At 60.3% G+C, this 20,775-nt stretch overlaps 5 protein-coding genes across 5 annotated transcripts; 1 reads left to right on the plus strand and 4 right to left on the minus strand.

Annotated features, from left to right (window-relative positions):
• Nucleotides 1–30: 30 nt before the first annotated feature.
• GGTG_11604 (hypothetical protein) lies at nucleotides 31–4,368 on the plus strand. The gene is made up of 3 exons (XM_009229495.1): nucleotides 31–2,629; nucleotides 2,709–3,281; nucleotides 3,349–4,368. Exons 1-3 carry the CDS (start codon nucleotides 754–756, stop codon nucleotides 3,909–3,911), a joined length of 3,012 nt encoding a protein of 1,003 aa, XP_009227759.1. The 5' UTR covers nucleotides 31–753; the 3' UTR covers nucleotides 3,912–4,368.
• A 337-nt stretch (nucleotides 4,369–4,705) lies between these two features.
• GGTG_11605 (phosphopantothenate-cysteine ligase) lies at nucleotides 4,706–7,248 on the minus strand. The gene has a single exon (XM_009229496.1). The coding sequence runs from the start codon at nucleotides 6,961–6,963 to the stop codon at nucleotides 5,623–5,625; it is 1,341 nt and encodes a 446-aa protein (XP_009227760.1). The 5' UTR covers nucleotides 6,964–7,248; the 3' UTR covers nucleotides 4,706–5,622.
• GGTG_11606 (hypothetical protein) lies at nucleotides 7,225–9,012 on the minus strand. The gene has a single exon (XM_009229497.1). It carries the CDS (start codon nucleotides 8,882–8,884, stop codon nucleotides 7,415–7,417), a length of 1,470 nt encoding a protein of 489 aa, XP_009227761.1. The 5' UTR covers nucleotides 8,885–9,012; the 3' UTR covers nucleotides 7,225–7,414.
• Nucleotides 9,013–9,415: 403 nt separating this feature from the next.
• Nucleotides 9,416–11,232, minus strand: GGTG_11607 (hypothetical protein). The gene is made up of 2 exons (XM_009229498.1): nucleotides 11,058–11,232; nucleotides 9,416–10,929 (listed from the first exon to the last, which is right to left on the minus strand). The coding sequence occupies exons 1-2, from the start codon at nucleotides 11,128–11,130 to the stop codon at nucleotides 9,965–9,967; spliced, it is 1,038 nt and encodes a 345-aa protein (XP_009227762.1). The 5' UTR covers nucleotides 11,131–11,232; the 3' UTR covers nucleotides 9,416–9,964.
• Nucleotides 11,233–11,379: 147 nt separating this feature from the next.
• Nucleotides 11,380–15,660, minus strand: GGTG_11608 (nitrogen regulatory protein NUT1). The gene is made up of 3 exons (XM_009229499.1): nucleotides 15,110–15,660; nucleotides 14,557–14,917; nucleotides 11,380–14,409 (listed from the first exon to the last, which is right to left on the minus strand). The coding sequence occupies exons 1-3, from the start codon at nucleotides 15,625–15,627 to the stop codon at nucleotides 12,274–12,276; spliced, it is 3,015 nt and encodes a 1,004-aa protein (XP_009227763.1). The 5' UTR covers nucleotides 15,628–15,660; the 3' UTR covers nucleotides 11,380–12,273.
• Between the last annotated feature and the right edge of the window lie 5,115 nt (nucleotides 15,661–20,775).

Genomic DNA, 20,775 nt, shown 5'->3' on the forward strand with positions numbered 1-20,775 from the left:
TCTTGCCCCTTTCCCTCCCCCTCCCTCAGACCACAACCGCCATTCAAGGCCCAAGGCCCGTGGACGGCGCGTGATCATTATGGTTTATGTTCCTGCATCGTATGAGCAGCCAGAGAGCAGCGCCCAGAGCCCATTGCTACCTCAGACTCCCCCATTGACCTTCCATTCCCAATTCCCTTTCCATTGTCGTGCCATCTCTACTATCTGCACTGCGTGTTTTGTCTAGAACCACTGGAACCACCAACCACTGCTGCTAATGCATGCCCATTGATCGTCTGCGCGCCGTCTTGTTGCAAGCAGCCTTTCGCTAGAGCGTGCTTCCACTTTCTCTTCTCTTCTCTTCTCTTCTACCTCATCCATCCACCACGCCGTTGAGTCGCCGGCGCCTGCGGCTGCATCGAGTGTGCAGTTGCGTTTATGTCTCCTTCTCTTGACGTGCCCGACCATATTGTCCACCTCGGGCCCGCCCGTCCTCTTCGACTGGATATAATCCCACCGTTCCCGTCTTCAGGGTCCAGAAAGCTGACATTTGGAGCTACCTCTGCTGCGGCCCTCATCCCGCCCACTTGAAAGTCCCCAACTTCTTCGTCGATAACGACAACTACAGCGACGGCCACATCAACATCGAGCCCTCCCTTCAGTCCACGATCTGCCTGTAACCCAAACAAGCCGTTGCCATCTCCCCCGCCACCAGGTTCCGAGGAAGCCGCCAAGACGCCTCCGAAGAAGCCAACGCTGAAGCTAGCACGCATCATGTCAACCCTTACCGACTCGGAGCTCGAGAAGCTCTTCTCAGGGGCCCCGCAGTACTTCGCCCGCTCCGAGGGCCCCAACACAGGCGCGCCCAACCCTAGCGTTGCCTTTCCCTGGGACGAAAGCCTGGTCATCCGCGACCTTACCGACCACACCCAGATAGAGGATGAGGCATGGGGTTGCACCACGGCCTTGCCGCACATCACCTGCAGCCCCCGCAGGCCCGGGAGTAGCGGCAGCAGTGGCAGCAGCTGCAAGGCCAAGCGTGCTCACTTCTACCCCAAGTGCCACGAACGCCCCAACATGCTCAGTATGCACGGCCTGGAGAAAGGCACCGTTGGCTTCTCTGCCGCCATGGAGCTTGGCGTATCCGATGCTCTTCAGGAGGAGCAGTTTGGCTTCGACCCCTCGGGCCACCGCGCCAATGCCATCATCGAGGCGCGCCAGAGGATGCTGACGTCCAAGGATGGGCTACGCCACATGGAGGAGAGTGCCATAATGGAGCAGCTGATCAAGAATGGCCATAGATATGTGACCAACAACATCCAAGACAATACCCTGTCGACTGCTCTCTACAACGAGCTCTTTCTGCACATCCTCCACCCGCCCACTCGGGTTCTTGACCACAGCGACCCCTACAGCCTCTCGGTTCAGATCCATGCCCTCCTCAAGGTTCTGGGCACTCCCAATGTTTGGGTCGACTTTTCCCACGTTGAATGGCGCATCCGCCTTGGCCAGATCCTCTGGGGCTCTTCTGCCGACTCATCCGAGCCTGAAGATGATGTGGAGGATATCAGCCCCGACACTCCAGCGGCCCCTACTGGCGCCGAGGCCCGCTCTGAGGAGCGTTACTGGCTGTTGCTCCAGATCCTCCTGGCGTGTGAGCTTTGGATTCGCCTGGACGCCATCGTTGAGGCCGACGACGCGGGTGTTGGTCACATAAAGCCGCGCGAGATTTACCGCTTCCAGCAGGAGGCGACGCCCTCGGTCAAATGGTCCATGTTGATGGCCCGCGCATGGCTCGAAAACATCGAGATCACGAAGGCCGAGCTGCCCAAGCTTGGCGTGGATCTGGATGGCCATCAGCCGACGGGTTGGTTGGCGACACTGACGAAGCGTATGTCGTTGACCAGCGATCACCACAGCGGCGGGGCCGGTGGCAGCACGCAAGGCTCTCGGCCCACGTCTAGCCGCCTGGTCGACGACCAGCCCGCCTATTTGATGAAGGGAAAACACGGGCAGCGGCAGGTCGACGGGCTGACGCACTTTGCGCGCCGCCTGAAGTGGCCCGACATCGAGTCGTACGAGAACCGCATCTCGACCAATATCCGCGCCGTTGCCAACGGCACCACTCCCCTCAACTCCCCTCCTGCCAGCCCCTTGCCCACCACTGAAGCCCGCCGGTCATCTTATTTTGGTGGCACCTCGGGAATCTTTGCCAAGCACCTGGGCAGCGCACACGCCAGCACCACCAACGGTGACGCCGGCGGTGCCACCAAAGTGACCCACATTGCCGACCAGATCCGGCGCCGGCCATCCAAGCGGCGTAAAATCTCGGCAGCACTGCACCCCTCAGGATGGCTCTCCAAGAGCTATGTGTCGGGCTTCATGCTTCCTGGCGAGGGCCTTAGTCACTTTATCATGTCGACACTGCTCGAGAACGACGCCGAGGCGATGCGCCGCCTGGGCCCCGTGGCCAACCTCTGTGGTGGCTTCGTTTACTGCCAGAAGAGCTTCTGGAGCACAGCATGCATTGTGGGCCGTGTCGTGGCGGCCGGCAAGGGTGCCGTCGAGTGCATGGGTTGGATCTCGAGTGATGTCACACCCCAAGGATTGGGTGACGGTTGGCTAAATATCGAGGTGGCCGAACCGCAGGGTAAGAGCAAGCCTATTCGCCACCCTTGCCCTTGGCATCGAGAGGACCGGACAAGCTAACATTGCGGCGTAACTGCTAGGCGAGTCGGCTCGCACGGGGAAGCAGGCGAGAATCTGGGGTAAGCTCGCCGTTGAGAAGCAGTCTTCAGTACTTGGGGATGCCGATCCGGACTCGGTATTTCCGGCCGACTTCATCATCCCCTTCGAGAACATCTACAAGGCATCACAGCCTCCCTCGCTGTACATCGAACTGAAGTCCCTGAAGCTTTTTGCGCCGGTCGACTCGGTACACACGACGCCGACCGGGTCACTGCCTCAGAGTCCCATATCCGATGGTACTCCTGCCACCATGGACACCGCCGCCACCAGCGCGGCGCCTGAAATCCACACGTACCCCGCGGCTGTGACCTTTTCGGTCGCAGAGGATTACGATGATGGCGACATGGACGTTGAGAAGGAGTACACGTTTTGCCTGTCTCACGACGTCTACTTCGTGACGGCGCACCCGTGTGTACCGTCACAGCACGTCCGGATCTTGAAGTCGCCCTCAAGTCCCACAATTCAGCAGATCGACCTCGACAGCGGGAGCACCAGCAGCGGCAGCAGCATGAGCGGGTTCGGCAGCAAGCCGTCTAGCAGTGCCAACATCACATGTGAGCACAATAGACCGCAACTACTACAGGATCACGGCATACTAACAGGACCGTCTTGATGAAACAGGCCACCCGCTGCACAAATACTACACGTACACGGCCATTCACCTCTCGGAGCTCCTGGCCCGGCGAGACTCGACGCTTGAAGAGCTCCTGAACGAGCCGGGAGCTAGCGCGCACCGCCGGCCATCAATCACTCCTGGCCCGCATGCCAACAAGCCGCCGCGTGTGCTTGTGGTGGACTGCATCACGGGGTTCTTGCCCCAGCCGCAGGCACATGAGATTCCACTGTCGCCCGTCGTGAGTCGCACGAGCTCCATGAACATCAACTGGCCGCAGCCACAGCAGCAGTCCCAGGTGTCGCCTCCTTCCTCTCCGCGCCGTACAGGAGGATATGCCGCGGGTGGTAGCAATGGTACCGACGACCCATCTTCGCCATCAACGGCCCAAAAGATGCACTCGGAATCGCGGCGCCGCCAGTTCGGGTCCGACATGGAGATTCTTGTCAGAGCCATCTGCGCCGAGAAGGGGTGGGACGCGCTCATCAGCCGCCGCAGGAGAGGCTGCCTCTCATGTGCCATCCGAGAAGCTGGCGCCCTCGGGTGGAAGGTCATCATCCGAGTGGACTGAATGACTTTCCATGGCCACCTCTTGATGCGCTTTCACTCATGCCCTTCTCTTCTCATGCCTTGATTTATCACACTATTTTCATGTGCATCTATCACTATCTACCCATTCCCTTTGCGTTCCTAGTTGCGAGGGCAAAAAGTTGATGAGCGAGGCGTTTCGACTATAGTGGGTTTTCATCTGCCCCGTTCCGCCTGCTTCTTTTATCCTTCTCTTTTGTTTTTCTCGGTGTATCGATTACCACTCTTTTTATGACTGATGGATGCCTATGGAACTGGACCTTTTATCACTATCTCTTCTATTGTAATACACCTTGCTTGGGATACCAAACGCTTGCCCACAAATGTATCTGCGGCTCTGTGTCGGACTGAGCGTTGAAGAGCAAAAAAGAGCAAAAAAGAGCAAAAAAAGAGCAAAAAAGAGCAAAAAAAGAGCAAAAAAGAGCAAAAAAAGAGCAAGACCAGGTTCCTTTCATGGAGGGCCCAAGGGCGATGTGGGTAACATGTCAAAGGGTGCTCTTCTTATTTTCTTTCGGGTTCCTTGGAATAGCTTCTGGCTGACATTGGTCGTGATACCCTCCTTTGTTACAGCTGCGTACTTGTGGGAAAAGTGAATTCACAACTCTTATGATATGCAGAGTGGCCATTCACTATTGTTGTTGCAGCCGTTGCCCTTGAAGGTCGAGGGCCTTGAAGCAAGCTGATGTCCCGACTACAATGTCTAGATAAACCACGTGAGCAAGGCCTGGAGGAAGCACCCAGGTGGTGACTTCACCACGGATATGTTTACATGGAAGAAGGCGATTGGACTGTCATTTTTAGTTGTCTGTTTCGCATTTATATTTTGGCAGATAGGTGGTAAAACATCACTCTCTAAACCAATCATGGTCTGCCAACCGAATCACTGTCCACCCACCGTTTTCTTTCGGCCGTCGCCAACAATTTGGCCACCCCAGCAGTCAGTGGTCGTTGATCTGCGGCACGCGGCCAGACGACAGTCACACAACATCACACCCCACTGTCATGTGTTTACCCTGCTACCGCAGCCTAGCCAGTTCGTTGGAGGGCGCCACAAGAATTCTTGCCAGTTCAGTCCCTGGCAAACAGACCAGAAGCAACTCACTCAACTTTGGCGACCCCAACACAACCGCCTGCGGTGCTAGTCTCTCTAAGCCAAAGGAGCTCGAAGCCTCGCCAACCGACTACTCCTGGGTGGGGGACAGTCGGTTCCTCATGCGGCTACTCGCACCCGGCCTGTCGCCATCCTTGCGTTGGATTCTGGATGATATGTGACGGGGTTTGACAGGCGCGAAGGAGGTTCAGCGGCACGCCTCTTTTGGGGCCCATCACGACCAAAGAACCGGCTCGGTCGTCGTCTTGCTCCGACCCCCGAGGATCAGGGACCTCCCTCCGCCGAGCATACGCAATCCCCTCACCATAAGTCCGCATCTTTCATTTTGGGCGTGGCGGAATGTAGAGCAGACTGTCACGGGACTACAATTAGAAAAAGAAATGGGGTGTGTTCCGAGGCACTGATGTGTAAAACCGCTTCACTTTCCCCCCTCATGGTTCACAAGGCCAAAGATTACACTCATTCATGTAAAATGTTGTACCCATGAGCAAATCTACCCGTCCCAGATTGATACAGAGAAGTATGGAGAGGGTAGGAAAAGGCGGGATATTAAAGATGGAAAAGTGGGCCGACCGAAGCCGGCTTACGCGGCAGTGGTGTCCATCGCCCGGCTCTGGTACGATTCCATATGTCTCGAGTGCAGCTCCTGCACGGCGGGGATGATGAGGCTCTCGATCTCCAGGTCCGGGTCGCCGTCGGGCAGCGCGGCCGGGTCTATGGGCCTCTCTTCACTGGCCGAGGTTGCCTGGGAACCTGCGGCGGCGGCGGCGGCGGCTGTGGGCAGACGGATCCAGCGGTCCGGGCAGGCGGGGGCGACAAAGACGACCTCCCACTTGCGGGTGGCGAGCAGGTTGCCGATGACGAGGTGGTGCTGGTAGCGGTCGAGCGAGTAGCGGGCCTTGTGGACCAGGATGGCCGGGTCGGTCTCGAGCTTGAAGGACACGATCATGCCCTGGGGCGCCCAGCCGTCGACCAGGTTCTTGAGGAACTTGGGCACCGGGTCCAGGTCCACGACCAGGCGCTTGGAGCGGGGGACGCGGGGGGACGAGTCGAAGTTGTCAAACGTCTCGCCGTCGTCGGCCGCAGCCGCTGTCGGGTCCTGGGCGCCGTCGTCGTCATCTGGGAGCGGTGGCTCGCCACCGGCGGCGGCGGCGGCGGCGGCGGCGGCCTGGTCCTGCTTTCGCTTCTTGGCGGCCGGAGGGGCGGCGGCGGCGGCGGCACCGGGATCCGGGTCCAGGGCGTTGGTGGACTGGATCTTGTGCTCGGCCATGCGCTCGGGCGGGACGAAGAAGTCGGAGACGGCGGCGGCCAGGTACAGCAGGCCGCGGGGGCCGAGGGGCCGCATCAGGCGGGCGACGGCGCGCAGCTCGTACAGGTAGTCGGTGATGGTGACGAAGGGCAGCATGAGCAGCAGGTCGCCCTGGCGGGCGGCGCGGTACTTGCGCAGGACGCCGAGCATGCGGGCGGCGTGCTCGGGGTTGGCGACGACGCGGCCGGTGCCTGTGCCTGTGCCTGTGCCTGCCCCGTCGCCGTCCTGCGATGACCCCTCCTCCTCCTCGTGCAGGAAATCCAGGAAGCAGGCGGTCGGGGTGTGGCTGTAATGGCGCGAGTAGGGCAGCAGCGAGAACTGGCGGTGCAGGAACACGACGGCGTAGCCGGCCTCGAGGAAGCACTCGGCCGAGGTGGCGCCGCGGGTGCCGGCGCTGAAGTTGTCGATGAAGCGCACCGTCTGGCGCTCCAGCGGCACGGTCGTGCCGCCCGACGTCACCAGCACCACGCGCCGGCCCGCGGCCCGGTGCGAGTCGATGAAGGCCCGGGCCAGCGCCTCGTGCGCGGCCAGGCCCTTGGGCGGCGGGTTGCTGCCGAAGTAGTGGTCCTCGGCGGCCAGGTCTGGCGTCATGGGGGGTGGTGGTTGGGGTGGCATTGTGAGTGTGTTGAGGATGTGGGTTAGGGGGAGAGTGTGAAGGTGAGGGTGAGAATGAGAGTAAGAGTGTTGTCGATGACGAGGCAAGACACACCAAGGCACGCCCAGCAGCGACAGGAGGCAGAGGCTGGCTGTCAATCCTGTCAATCTGTGCTGGGTGATTTATATAGGTGCCCAGAATACAGCCGAAGACAGGTGAGACCAGACTGCCACATCAACCGAACAAATGCCTCGGCAACATCACCAGACGGATCCAAACGTGGGATTTGATGTGGGCAGATCAATTATCAATTGCATGGGCTGTCGGCTAGCGGCTCAGGTGCGCTGTGATGGCGACACAGTGCGGGTCTTGATCACAAACGCCACCAAATATACTGGATTGTATCAAGTCCCTCAAGTCAGAGCCACCAACGCAGCTCATCTACTTCTATCTACTTCTAACCGGCTTCTATCAAAACACCACCAGCGGGTTCCATCCAACCACATAGACCCGCGCCGCCACAAAGGCCACCAGCGACGCGCAGTACAGCAGCCCCGTGAACAGAATCAGCCCCCAGTAGCGGCCCCCCTCGGTCACGCCTACAATGTTGCCGGCGATGGGGATGCCGACGAGGCAGGCGAAGGACACGATGGTGTACGTGGTGGCGTAGTAGCGCCCGTAGTTCTGCGTCTTGCACAGCCGGCCGATGCACAGCGGCGCCAGGCTGATGTTGGTCCCGCTCGCGAACCCGAACAGCACCGCAAACACGACTATCCCGGCCGTCGTCCCGCCCGCCGGCCACCACACGGCCAGGCACGCCACGATGGACTGCACGATGGCGAGGATGTTTGCGTTTGCCGGCCCGATGATGTCGGCCCACCAGCCCGGCAGCGCGCGCCCGACGACGGACGCGGCGTTGAGCACCGTCATGATGCGGAACGAGAAGGCCTCGTCGAAGCCCTGGGCGCGCGCGTACAGCGGCAGGAAGCCGAGCGGGATGAAGAGGCCGAACTCCATGAGGAATATGCCCAGCGTCGTGAGGGCGAAGGCGCGGTCGCGCAGGATGCGCGGGTCCGGGCGCGCGCGAGCCCCGCGCTCGGCGGGGAGGCGGCTGCGGATCAGAAAGTTTGCGCCGACGGCCAGCGCCGTGCTGACGAGGCCCATGGCGCGGACGGACCACGCGAAGCCGACGCGCTCCAGCAGCGACGCCAGCAGCAGCGGGAAGACGACGCCGCCGACGCCGCCGCCCGAGGACGCCACGCCCGTGGCCAGGCCGCGGCGGTCGCGGAACCAGTGGCCTATGGCGGCGATGGACGGCGTGAAGAGCAGCGCCGTGGCGGCGCCGTTGACGAGCCCGAACACGAGCATGAAGTGCCAGTACTCGACGCAGGACCCGAGCAGCATGGTCCCCGTGGCCAGGAGCGCCGTCCCGCCCGCCACGAGCCAGCGGGGGCCGTACTTGTCGAACACGGGGCCGATGTACAGGCCCAGGAAGAAGGAGAGGAAGGTGTAGACGGAGAAGATCCAGCCGACGGTGCCCTCGGAGCGGTCCGCCAGCTGGTGCTTGGACACGTACGACTGCAGCACCCCGATGGTGTTCATGAGCCCCAGCGACGCCACCAGCGCCATCCAGGACCCCAGCACCACCAGCCACGCGCGCGCGCCGCCCTCCGGGTACGTCTCCTCGACCGGCTCTTCCTCTCTCTCCTCCTCCTCCTCCGCCGCCGCCGCCGCCGCCACAGCCGCCCCGGCTTCGAGCGAGCCCGCGTTGTCGCCCTGTCGTTTTTGGGCCCTGCTCTCCACCACGAACAGCACCGGGTTCAGGTTCCGGGACTCGTCTACCGCTCGCTCTTCCTGTAGTGAGGGTTCCGGCTGGGCGCGCCCGTTCTTGTCCTGCTGGCCCGTGTCGGCCGCGGGCCCGGCTGCGTCCTTCTCTTCCATCTCGACCGGGAGTGAGTGCGCAGGCGGAGAGAGAGAGAGAGGACGGATCACGACGGTGGAAGAAACGGACAGCGGGTTTGTTTAATGTCTTTTTTTTTTTTTTTGGGTCTGTACTCTTGCTCCGCAGCTCTTCTCGTCCTTCTTCAAATCCACGGAAACGATGATATGAATGGGGGCTCAGAGTTGGCGCCAAAAACAGCCACCTTGTGTGTTTCAAGAGGCAAATCGAGATCTGCCAGACAGAAACTCGACCTTGACAGGCAAACTGAGAGCAAGATAGGCTTTATACCAATGGTGATTTTTCTGCCGTAGCCCTTTCAAGAAACCCCGGCTGTTACGTACAAGAAAGCAATAAATGAGCCATCCAATTTTGTTTGCTCCAGCTTACCTATTTTCCACTGCGGGGACGGCGGCTGGAGTTCGCCTCGGCTCCGCTTCCGGCGGCTTTGCCGTGACCCGCATGCGATAGAGAGAGGGAAGGGGGGGTCGTCTAGCATCGGGCATTTAGTCCGGTCCGCTAGGCCTGGTCTAGCGCTGGCCGTAGCCGACCCCCCCTCCCTCCTCTCCCTCCTCGGGCACACACACCGGTCTGCACTAATGCAGGCCCAGTCGAGAGTGTGGGTTCGGCTACTTTCGGAACTATGTGATGCCTTGCATGGGATGTGCACAATGGTCATGTTCTTCGGCGGCCCTCTTTGGCAGGATGGCGCTCCGGTTGGTGCAACGGCGGTCTGGCAATGATACCAGACAAAAGCGAGGCTGAAGCGCATGACTATGCCTCGGTTGGCGGGTGCTAAAAGTAGAATGACAAGAGGAATAGCAATGAAATCATAAATGGGAATGATGCTAATGACAGGAACAACGAAAGAAATAATAACAGGAATTTGTGGTGGGCGTTGGGGGCAAGGCTCGACGGGGCTGCCAATGGAATGCACACATGCGCATGGACTGACCAGTCAATAAGGGCAGTCATTATCATGTATTGCAGCCCAAGAACCACCATGTTCCGGCCTTTCGAGTTACATGTCAGACCCCTGGCTCTGACGGCTCCTCGATAGCCCCCTTCCTCAAACCAATGCATCACCTGCCCCCGTCCTCATCCGCCACCTCCTCCAGCGTGACCTGGTGCAGCCTGCTGGCCGCCTGCTCCTCCTCCTCCTCCTCCTCATCCCCCTTCGCCGCCGTCGCCGTCTTCATGTACCCCTCGCTCTCCAGCCGGTCCGCCTCCTCGGGCTCCATCAACCTGCCGCCCTCGCCCTTGCCCATGGCCAGCTTGGACGCGACCGCGGCCGGCACGAAGGCGCTCGTCGCCTCCTTGAGCAGGTTGCGCACCATGGGCTTGGCCTCGTACACCACCTTTGGCTCCGCAGGGGGGGCGGTCGGCGGCGGCCTCCGCCGCTGCGGCAGCGTGCCCTGCCTCTGTGCTGCTCCGTCGTCCTCGCCGCCGCCGCCGCCGCCGCCCAGGCCCCTGTCGTTGGTCAAGGGCTCCGCGTTGGCGCTGCTTCCCACACCCGCGTAGCCAGCGCCGGTATTCCCACCGCCGCGTCCCCCACCGCCACCACCACCGCCGCCGCCGCCGCCGCGCTTCGCCCTCCGCCTCGCCCACCACCTGTCCAGCACCTCCTTCGGTATCGGCGGCGGCGTGTCGCGCGGCATGGGGATGGCGCGCACGTCGTCGGGCACCTCGTCGCTGTCGCTGTCACTCTCCCTCCCGCCGCCCCGCCTCCTCCCTCCCGCCACCACAATATCGTCGTCGTCATCCCCTCTCCTCCTCTTGCCCAGCGCGCCGCCGCCGCGACCACCCTCCCCGCCCTCCCGCGGCGGCCCCCTGCTGCTGAACTGCGGCGCCTTGTCGCCGAGCGCCTCGCGCGCCTTGACGACCGCCTTGAGCTCCTTCTCGAGCCCCTCGAGCACCTGCTCCTCGTGCCGCGTGAGCTTGCCGCCGCCCTCGGCCACCTTCTTGAGCTCGTCCACCTGCCGCTGGATGCCCTCGGGGTTCCGCCGCGCGAGCCGCTCGTTGCGCCGCGCTTGCACCTCGGCCTTGCCTGTGAGAGAGAGGGTTAGCAGAGGTAGGAGGCCAGGAAAGAAAAGAAGAAGAAAAGAAGAAGAAGAAGAAGAAGGCGACGAGGTTGGGCGCTGGTGGAGAGGAAGCAGGAGGGGACGAGATGCGAACCTTTTTTGATCTCCTTGGCCTTGTCCGCTTTGCGCTGCGCCTGCACCGGATTGAAGCCTTTTTCCTTCACCATCTTGAGGGATTGTGTGGCGCTTTTTCTTGAGATCGACAGCGGCTATGCGGGAACAGTTGGCGTTTGGCGACAAAAGAAAGGTTGACGACAGGCTTCATGAGATGGAACAAAATAAGTGACGATAACTCTACCGAAGATGCAAGCTAATTGGGGGGTTATCTTATCAGCCCGAGACGCGACGCGGCGCCCTGGCAGCACAGTGCGGGTGCTGTTTTGACACTCATCCACATTCGCCCTCCTATCCAAAGACCGCACAAGGTGTAAATTTCATGCCGTCTCATTACTATACTAAAGAAAACGGAACTGCGCTTCTAGAATATGGCAAGCAAAAGGCACCGGAAATCCCCTCCCTCGCCTGGGTATCGACAAACCCCCGGAATGGGGGCGGGAAAAAAAAAAATGCAAAGAGAGCCGAGCGAAAGCAAATCAGAAACCCATCCATCCCCTAGGCCACCCGATCTGGCTGGATCTCGTCTCATCTAGCGAAAAAGAAGAGAAAAACCTCCACCCGTCTCTTTCTGTCGACGTCTGGCATTCCCTGTCTCGCTGACCTTCCGTGTGCGATGTCACGGATTAGATAAGCCAAGGAGGACAACCAGGCCACACCAGATCCTGGGAAAAGAATCATAAGCCAAAGATTCCTGGTATCAATCGGCCAAATAAACAATAACAAAGCATAAATAGCCAAGAAACGAGGGTTCCGAGACCAGCCGTCCACCGACGCCTGCCACGGTAGAGGTGATGGGGAATCAAGTCAAAAAGATCTCGCAAAGACGAACAAACTAGGCGATAGATGCATGCTGATAGGTACGGTGTAGATATGATATGATGTTCGCAAAGGAGGCATCTTGGACGGGTCGTAAGAGAGTGAGTGCCGGGTATATGGTAGTAGATCTCCCCATAAAAACATGAGCGGGAAAGGAGGTGGCGACGTGGAATAGAGAGGAAAAGGCACCATCTATCAAAAAGCTGACCTGAGGGAAACCGGAACCGCGCGTATGCCGAGAGAGACGGAAAGGGAAAAAGGACGAACGGGCCTCCCAAAAGTGTGCAATGGTGATATGGGTACAGTGATAGGGTATCGTGGAATGAGCGAGAGCGGCAGTCTCTGGGGTATACATCCCCCGTCTGAGGACTCATCCTCTAGAGACTCATTGTGAGCCACTCCCACTCCTGAGGGCCGGCCCCCGCGCCGCCCGGAGTCATGATCGGGGGCTGCGCCGAGCCGTTTCCTGACATGCTCATCAAGCCTGGCGTCATGACCGACTGTGTAGTCATGCCGAAGCCGTTGCTGAGCCTGCCTAAAGCCGAGCCAGCGCCGCCCATACCCCCAAGGCCCGACATGGTCGATCCCAGTGGCCTGGCCGCCTCGTTGGAGCCCGTCGAGGCCGCCGGACTGTCGATGTCCATGCCCGAGAAATCGCTGGTGTTGCCGCTGCTGTGCCCGGCGTTGTTGCTGGTGCTGTTGTTGGCGGCAGAAGCGCTAGTGTTGTTGCCACTGCTACTATTGATGGCGGCGCTACTCGATGCCGTGCTCTTGCTATGGCGGCGTTGTCTCTTGGAGGCGATGGCCATGCCCCTGGCTGCGGCACCCGGGCCCGGCGCGCTCTTCGGAGGCGCTGCCGCGATAGGCACGACACCCTTGCCACCAGCAACGCCGGTTGCCGATCCGGTATAGCTGTTGGGCGTGCTGCCTGCCGTATTTCCGCCCGACGCCGGGCTCTCGCTCTCGTTCGCGCTACCGGCCCTGGTCTGGGCAGCAGCCGGCGGGGTAGTGGCAGCCTGCACGACGGCCGGGGTCGACGAAATAGCCAGCGTCGAGTTCTTCCTCGTGGCCGTTCCGGAGGCGGTTCCCGAGTTCTTCTTGGAGCGGGTGCTCGAGCCGCCCACCGACATGTTGCCAGAGCCACGGTTCCGCTTCTTGATCACGTCCGTCTTCAAGCTGAGCGGTCGGACAACTCCATGAAGCTTCAAAAACAGCCCACAAGCGTTGCAGAGAGGCTGACCCTCGGGGTTTCGCCGCCACAAAGGAGTCGTCTGCGTGAAACAGTTGGTACAGGTTGTCGGGGCCGCGCTCTCTCCCTGGTTCGCTCCAGACGCGTGGAGATTAGTGCTGGAGCCGTGCTTGGAGCCGGGCGGTGGCGATGATGGTCTGCTGTGAGCAGCTGAGGAGAAACCCGACTCTTGGCCGGCCATGTCCGCAGGGGGCGAGTTTCCGTCCGTCGGTTGACCCAGATGGTCGAAGGGGTGCCCAGAGCGGGCGACAGTCGGTGTGGAGGCCGTGCGGGGGATCTTGCGGCGGCCATCAACCTGCCTGCCAAAGGACTGCGACTGCGAGCGCCCAAGGCCACCCTCCCAGTCAGTACCATTAGCATCGACAAAGTCGGTGGTCGTTCCTCCGATGGTGACTTGTTTCCGCGGGGGTCCGACAGGGTACCGCGCTGCTCGTGTGCTAAAGTTCCCGGGAAGTGAGGCATCCCACCCCATGGCGGTGTTGAAATCCAGATTGGACTCGTCCATGCCGTTTGACGAGAAATCGCCCGTGCCGTGCATGTTTCTATCGGCAAACGCCCCACCGTCGTCTTCGTTGTCGTCGGAATCGCCAAAGTTAAACATTGTGTTTTCTGGCATCATACCCAAGCCAGGAGATCGGACGGTGGACTCGGACTGAAAAACTTGCGAGGGGTCGATATGGCCGAAGGCACTGGGTGCCGTGTACGACGGGACTCCGTCGCCGCCGGCCGTCGAAGCCGGGAACATGCTCGCACCGTTAGCGCCGTACGAAAAGTTAGCTGGCATGCCGGACGCCGGCCCGGGTTGCCTGAGCGCCTGGCCACGATGCTGCCGCACGTCCATGCTGCCGAAGTAGTAGCCGCCACTCTCGCTGCCATCGGCGAGCGGGTGAGGAGTAGAGACGGCCGAGGGGTAAGCCGAGGCCGGAGGGGAGTAAAAGTCGGTCGCAGGCACCGAGGCACCCAGCGAAGGGCCGCTGTACAAGTGGGAAAAGGGCCCCTGGGACACCATGGGCGACGTCGAGGGCGAGAAGGAGAAGCTTGGCTGGAACGGGCCGGCGGATGTGATGATGGGATCGCCATCCATGCCGAAGGTATCGAGCTGGAAGGGGATGCCGTGGCCGTTGATGGGCTGAGCCATACTGCTCGGGTTAGCGCCGTCGAGGGAGTACTCGTTGAGGTCGGCGTCTGCGTCCATGTCGTTGCTCGCGGAATTGGTGTTAACCGCAGGGACATGGGGCGAAAAGTCTGCTGGCCGCTTTCGTGTCTGTGACGGGAATATCTGTGAGTCTTGTCTGTCGCGAGCGGGTGGATACTGCGGCTCTGGATGAGACGAGCTCGTGATGACTCGAGTGGAGCGCACAATACCAGAGCCCGGGGCCATGCAAAGATTGGACGTCGCAGGAACACTTACCCGTCTGTCGTCGATGCTCGTCTTGCGGTGATGGCGAGTTACGTAGCCGAACTCATTATGTCGCCTCTGGTGGTGGGCGGCCACAGGGACAGACTGGGGGTTGAATTGGGGGACGGGCGGTGATTTTCGAGATTTGATAGGAATGGCCGAGGCGGCGGTGGGAGCGGGCACCTCCTCAGGCCTGGAACCCTCGGGGGTGGCGGCAGGGCCCGACGGCGTCGCGATGCCATCAGGGAAGATGAAGTCATCTAGGCTCATCGGATCGCTCTGGGCCGCGAGATTCTGCGCAGACGTCTTGCGCAGCTGCGCGATGCCACTCGGCGCATTGGCACCTGAAGGTGCGCGCGTACTTGCGGCGAGTCTAGTCGGCAGAAAGAAAACAAGGCAAAGTCCCCATGTTAGCCAGACATACTCCAGAGACACGGGACACCACCCGCAACGCGGCCGCAGTCGGGTCCCCGGGTTACACGTGCACAGGTTGCGCATGAAACAGGCGCCAGTAGGCTTCCCTGTCACGGGAAAGGAGAGGAGGACGGAAGGAGCGGGCGCATACCGGGCCTCTTCCTGCTGGCGGTTGCGCAGGTTCATATGCATCATGCGCCACGTGAGGTTCTCCATGCGCTGCTGGTTTGGCAGCTGCTGCTTCGTCTTACTGAAGAAGCGCCAGACCTGGGCGGCGAGCGGGTCCATAGCCTGCAGCGCCTCGGGAGTGTCGTCCTTGACGCCAGCCATGCCGTCCCTGAGGTCGTCGAAGACCTCTGTCCTCGACAGCTTGTCCCGCGCGACGCTGTAGGTGCCCTTCAGGTCGATATCGAGCTCGCGGAGCGACGTGTTGATGTCTTGTGGGTGCTGTTCCTGCTGGTGCGGTTGCTGGTGGTGGCGTGGCCTGGCGGCGCTGGAAGCCTGGGGGCCAATCGCGGCGGCGCGAGGAACGCCAGCACCGGCTCCGCTTCGGCGGGCGGTATCGTGGGCGGGCCGCCGGGGGAATCGGTAATCGTGCTCTGTTGTTGTGGGGTGCATCGGCGTCGACATGGCTGACGTCGCAGTCGAGATTGCCCTACTGCTGATCATGTCGCACAGGAATGGCCTGTAGCTGTCTGAGGGGGCGGGAGGGCGGGGATGGCGTATAGTATGGGACGAAGTAAAACAGCGGCGGGTGTGGGAGGAGGAGGAGAGGAAGGACGGGCGAAGGGGAAAATGGGTTTATTCGATTTTCCCCACGTCGACCTCGCCGCACAGACTTGGTGGGCTCACCACACCCCAAACCCAGCAACCTCCGTCACAGGCTTTATTTTATTTTTTGTTGCTCTCCCTCGTCGGTGCGGTGGTGCTGCAGCGACACTCTCACACCGGTCAATGTCGGCGCCAGCGAGAAAACGCCGGCACTTTGATTGGGCGGTAGGGTTGGCCTCGACCAAAGAAAAATCGCTATTTGGTATGCGACTCCGGCAGCAGCAAATCGGCGGGCATTCAGACGTTGAGCAAGGACAGGGCAGACGAAATAGATGCCGTACGGTATGGTACGGTATGGTATGCTAGAGGCAGAGCGTCTGGCTAGTCTGTGACACACCAAGCTCCTGGTCTCTCGGTCTGTCTGAGTGTGAGAGTGTGTCCGTCTGGCCGTGGGTTGGGGGAAGGCGGTTGAGGGACGGATGAGCAAGGAGAGGTCGGCGGCAGGCCGTGGCTGATGTTTTTCTTGGTTTGGCTCCTGGGACAAGGGGGGGGCGTGTGGGAGAGCAAAGAGGAGGGCGGGAAGTGGGTGATGGGAACGATCGAGTTCGAGTCGCAGCCCACTCTGGGCTGCGGGCTGCTCGGCTGCACGAGGGGGTGAGGGCGAGGGTGAGGGTGAGGGACTGGCTGCTGGGGGACCACACTGGCGAGACTTTTGGGATACGGCTGCGGGGGCTTGCGGCCGCCTTCGGAAGGTTTGCAGGGACCGAAGCGAGGGTCGGTGGATCTTGATGCTTGCGATTGGGGTCAAATTGAATTGCTACAGGTGCTAGCGGCGGGGCTGCGGCGGCGTCGAGCTCGCTGGAGGGCAGCAGGAGCAGCACGGCGGGCGCTGCCGACCACGCGGGTAGCTGGAGATGAACAAGACCTGGCCACGTCGAGGCGTGATTCCGCAGGGCCATCCCTTGCTGAGGAGAGGATTATCGAGAGGATTATCGAGATGGTCTGTTTTCTGTCAAGGCACACATGACGAACGTCTTTGAATGACCCTGTTGACGGTTCCAGGCTCTGGTGCTCCGACCGGCGGTTGTAGTGCACACGCCAACCAACAAACCTCCATGCAACCCTCACTCTCGCCCACCATAAACTCTCTCTCCCTCTCTCTCCCTCTCTCTCCCTCTCTCTCCCTCTCTCTCATCCCGCTTCCCGTCCTCTCTCTCTCTCTCCTTATCCCACGCGCGGTCAAATGACTTTGATGCGTAGACAATTCTCTTCCAAGCCTGTAGTGATAGCATGGAAAGCAAAGCAACACTCACTGCCCGTGGTTGTTTTCTATGTTTTGTGTCAGAAACCATCAAATGGGGAACTTTCACAAGCCACCGAGACACACACTCAACTCTGCGAACCCGACCTTCCTGGTCTTCGCAAAGTCCCGGGTACTTTTCGAGTCCCACAGCCTGCAACCGATGCACCGCAGGGGCCCCACCTGCGCCGGTTTTCGGTAGGGATCGCATGTGGGATTTTGACTGGGGTGCGAGAGCGGTCCCATCTGAACTTGAAGTCGGCCGACATGGGCCTTTTTTTTTTCTTCTTCTTTTCTTTCTCTCTGTGGCCGACAGCTAGCGTCTGGGCCCGCGTTGGCTGGTTGCCCACCACCACCACCACCACACAAAACCCACTTGCGGCGCCGCATTTTGCATTGTGCCTTTGTTCCCTGCCCCTTGTCGGGCAGCCCCAGCACGGGGGGTCGTCGGGCCATTTTTAGAGTGAGAGGCAAAAGGAAACACGCGCACAGTCAGTCAAGGAGGAAAAAGAAAATTCCATGTGCGGGGCGGGTCTGACAGGTTGCTCCCTGTCGGGGCCGAGGGGGGAGAAATAAAAAGCCACGCGCCTGTGGTGCTTGATATCTGCCATTGCAGGCGGGGGGGCGGACAGGCGTTGTGTGTCGGCGGTTTTGCGTCTGGTGGATGTCTCTATCCCCAGCACGCCTATACCTGCCTCTCCTTGAAACTGACTGGGCCGACGACCGGCTCTTGTGGAGGACTGCTGTTCTTGGCCAGTGAACGCCCTTTTGATGTCAAGCGAGCAACCCCAGCTCTGCGAGTCATCCAGAAACAGGCGAGACCGTTTTGGATGGGAATTCCATGTGGTGACGATCGATAGCCGGATCCCGCCCACCTTTGGCCAGCCCTCCTTCTCCTTGTTCCCGGGGCCAAGCTTTCCATTCGTCCCAGGGGTACGCAATTCGCAGACCATCAATGACGTTTATGTTCGTGAGGCCAAGGGTCTCTGCATCCCACCATAAAAAGGGCGGGCAGGCCAGCCAGCCAGCCAGCCAGCCAGCCAGCCAGCCAGCCAGCCATGGCGCAGGCCCGTTTAACTGTGGGCTCTCTAGTGGAACCAAAACACGGATGCAGATTGTCGCAAGGGCTTCCAAGGCCAGCATGCTCTGTCCGGCAGCTCCGTTGCGATGTCCCTTGGCGTTTTTATTATCCAACAGGGCGGAGAGGGAGAGGCTCATGCAGAAGGGGGGGCGCCTCACCAATCCATCGTCCTCCCACGATGATACCTAACCTGCCAGGCGAGACACTCGGCAGCTCATCTGCTGCTGTCCAATCCCCCCTTCCTCCCCATTCGTCCATCCAGGGTATCGCACACACACACACACACACACACACACACACACACACGAGAGGACCGACCGACAGGGCCGGCTGGCTCTTCTTGCGTCCGGCTTCGGAAAGGCGCGGCTAGCAGAGGATCGATTGCCGTGTGGCGTCCCACCCCTGCGCACATGACGGTGTGAGCACCGCGTGCGGTCCCCTCCCAGCGTTTTAGGGGACCGGCGGTCAGTGCCACAGGAAGGGAAGAGCCTGCTGGTTATCCCGACCGTTGGCTGCCACCCACGCGACGATGGCTGATGAGAAGCCGTCTTTTTTTTTTTTTTTTTTTTTGGTCGACATGAGGTCTGCGTGTATGGCGCAGTAGACACCTCCTCGTTCACTTTCATCCTGTGGGACAGAGAGATGGACTACCCAGGGATAAATAAAAACCGCGGCATCTGCGAGTACACTGCTTTCTCGATCGGGGTTGCCCACCCGTTATGATGACAAACTCCGCTGCTCGCTGGCAGCAGCAAAAAAAAGGCCCAGTCCCAACCTGGGGGTGTGGTGTGTCTGTTGGTGGGTGTGTGTGGACAACCCTGTCTGGCTGGCGCCAAGTACCAGCTACAAGACAGGGGTGGTGAGCACTTGCATGCGGGCCCCCCTGCCGTGACCCCCACTCGGAAAACAGGGCCATGGCTGGGGTGACGGAGAACAAGCCATTCGTTTCCCACCTTTGCGTGTGTGTGTGGGTATCGAGAAGGGAAAAAGCTCAGAGTCCCCCCTCTCTCCAGCTTCGCCGCGCCACAAAGCCAGCACCTGTCGGTCGACTGACCTGCCAAACATTCTCCAAGTGAATCTTGGCGCGGGGTATCAGCCGCAAGAAAAGCAAGAAAGAGAGAGAGAAGAAAAAGGACAGTTGAAAGTCAATGTAATGGTGGATGTTCAGTCAGCGGTAGCATGAAAATCCCCTCTCCCGACTGCGCCAATCCCTCTTTCCCCTTTCCCTTGCAAAACCATCCCGCGCTTTTGGCGCCCGGCTGGGCACTGGGAGGTGCGAACCATTGGAAGAAAGGGCAATATTGGGCGGGCCTCGGGGCCAGGGCCATCCCACGCTCTCTCTTCTTTTGGGTTGGCACTTTTATTTTATTTCATTTACTTCCTTGGATATTTTATTTTTCGCAATGGCTCGTGCTCCATCTCGCAAAGCCACTTTCGAAGAGACGCGGGCAGGCAAGCATACCTACCAGGAAGAAAACGTGCGCGTGGCGAGTCATTCCGGTTTTTCCCATCGGGTCTGAACGGAGAATCCGGGTCCTCTCTGCGCCCTTACCGTTGCATGTGTTATCGCGAAACACCCTGGCGAGGGGGAGCCTAACTGGGGATAAAGCGGCGGAGCCTCGAGATGGCAAAAGAGGGTCGGTCGGGTCGCTCTGTTGGTGTGGGGTTGGATTGTGTTTTTTTCTTTGTCGAGTTGTCTCTTCCTGCCGCCTTGGGCGGCACGCCCGGATCAAAAAAAAAAAAACGGAACACTTTTCAATTTTTGCCCCAGTGCAGACCACCACCAATTGAAAAGTGTTCCGTTTTTTTTTTGATCCGGGCGTGGGCGGTCAGCAACCGTCCTCTCACATGCATCCACGGTGTGCTGGTTGTCCCTCTTTTACCCACCTAGGTCCTGCCGGGCTAACGAAGCATGCCGCCGCAAGGGATGGGCGAGTTTAGCCAGCAGAACCCTGGTCCGGGTCGCATGGCATGTGCAGCCACGGCCGGCAATGTTGCCCTCGCGCGTGGGATGTGGTCTTCTGCTCTTGTTCTAATGAGTAAAAAGCCACTATAATGACAAGCCCGCCTTGCAGGCCGCGCCCCCCTCTACACCCCCTCGAGCAAATCAATACCGTTGCCGGCTGCGGTTGCCTGCCCGCCCGCCCGCGTCCCCCTCCCCCTTCCGAGGGGGCTCTAATGGCGAATACACCCGAGATGATGATTGACGGGGGCCACCTCTCAGAGCCCACATCTTTCCGCTTTTTTCTGTGTGCTTCCTGCAGGGCACGCCGTCATGAGAGCCAGCGAGCCCAGTCGGCCGAGGCTGATACGTCGGAAGCGCGGAGCGGACGGGCGGCTGCTGGGGCCGGTCCAGGGTGGATCTCTGCCGGGATCCGGCCAGCGCCTGGCTCTGCTCTGGCATGTTTCCCGACCGTTCAAGTTTGATGACGCAGGGGAGAGAGGGGAGAGACCTGATTTCGGGATGCACCAGCCCACCAGCAGACGCGCGCCCTGGGCTGGGGCCCCTCTGGCCAACATGATAGGGCATGACAATGACATGCAGAGAATCTCCATCCTGCCCACGGCTGGGGCCCTTTTTCCTTGGACGTGGGCAGGAGCCAATCAGGGCGAGTCTAAATCGACATATGCGAGGGCTCTTTCTGGTTGGTCTTTGTGGTGTTAG

The sequence above is a fragment of the Gaeumannomyces tritici genome, assembly GCF_000145635.1.
Source record: "Gaeumannomyces tritici R3-111a-1 unplaced genomic scaffold supercont2.7, whole genome shotgun sequence".
NCBI lineage: Eukaryota > Fungi > Ascomycota > Sordariomycetes > Magnaporthales > Magnaporthaceae > Gaeumannomyces > Gaeumannomyces tritici.

Coding starts and splice junctions, on each gene's coding strand:
- GGTG_11608 (XM_009229499.1), bottom strand. CDS start 15,627: ATGATCAGCAGTAGGGCAATCTCGACTGCGACGTCAGCCATGTCGACG. Junction 14,918..15,109: donor CGCCAGCAGGAAGAGGCCCG/GTATGCGCCCGC, acceptor TCTGCCGACTAG/ACTCGCCGCAAGTACGCGCG. Junction 14,410..14,556: donor CGAGCATCGACGACAGACGG/GTAAGTGTTCCT, acceptor TTCCCGTCACAG/ACACGAAAGCGGCCAGCAGA.
- GGTG_11604 (XM_009229495.1), top strand. CDS start 754: ATGTCAACCCTTACCGACTCGGAGCTCGAGAAGCTCTTCTCAGGGGCC. Junction 2,630..2,708: donor CGAGGTGGCCGAACCGCAGG/GTAAGAGCAAGC, acceptor CGTAACTGCTAG/GCGAGTCGGCTCGCACGGGG. Junction 3,282..3,348: donor TAGCAGTGCCAACATCACAT/GTGAGCACAATA, acceptor TTGATGAAACAG/GCCACCCGCTGCACAAATAC.
- GGTG_11606 (XM_009229497.1), bottom strand. CDS start 8,884: ATGGAAGAGAAGGACGCAGCCGGGCCCGCGGCCGACACGGGCCAGCAG.
- GGTG_11605 (XM_009229496.1), bottom strand. CDS start 6,963: ATGCCACCCCAACCACCACCCCCCATGACGCCAGACCTGGCCGCCGAG.
- GGTG_11607 (XM_009229498.1), bottom strand. CDS start 11,130: ATGGTGAAGGAAAAAGGCTTCAATCCGGTGCAGGCGCAGCGCAAAGCG. Junction 10,930..11,057: donor GGCCAAGGAGATCAAAAAAG/GTTCGCATCTCG, acceptor TCTCTCTCACAG/GCAAGGCCGAGGTGCAAGCG.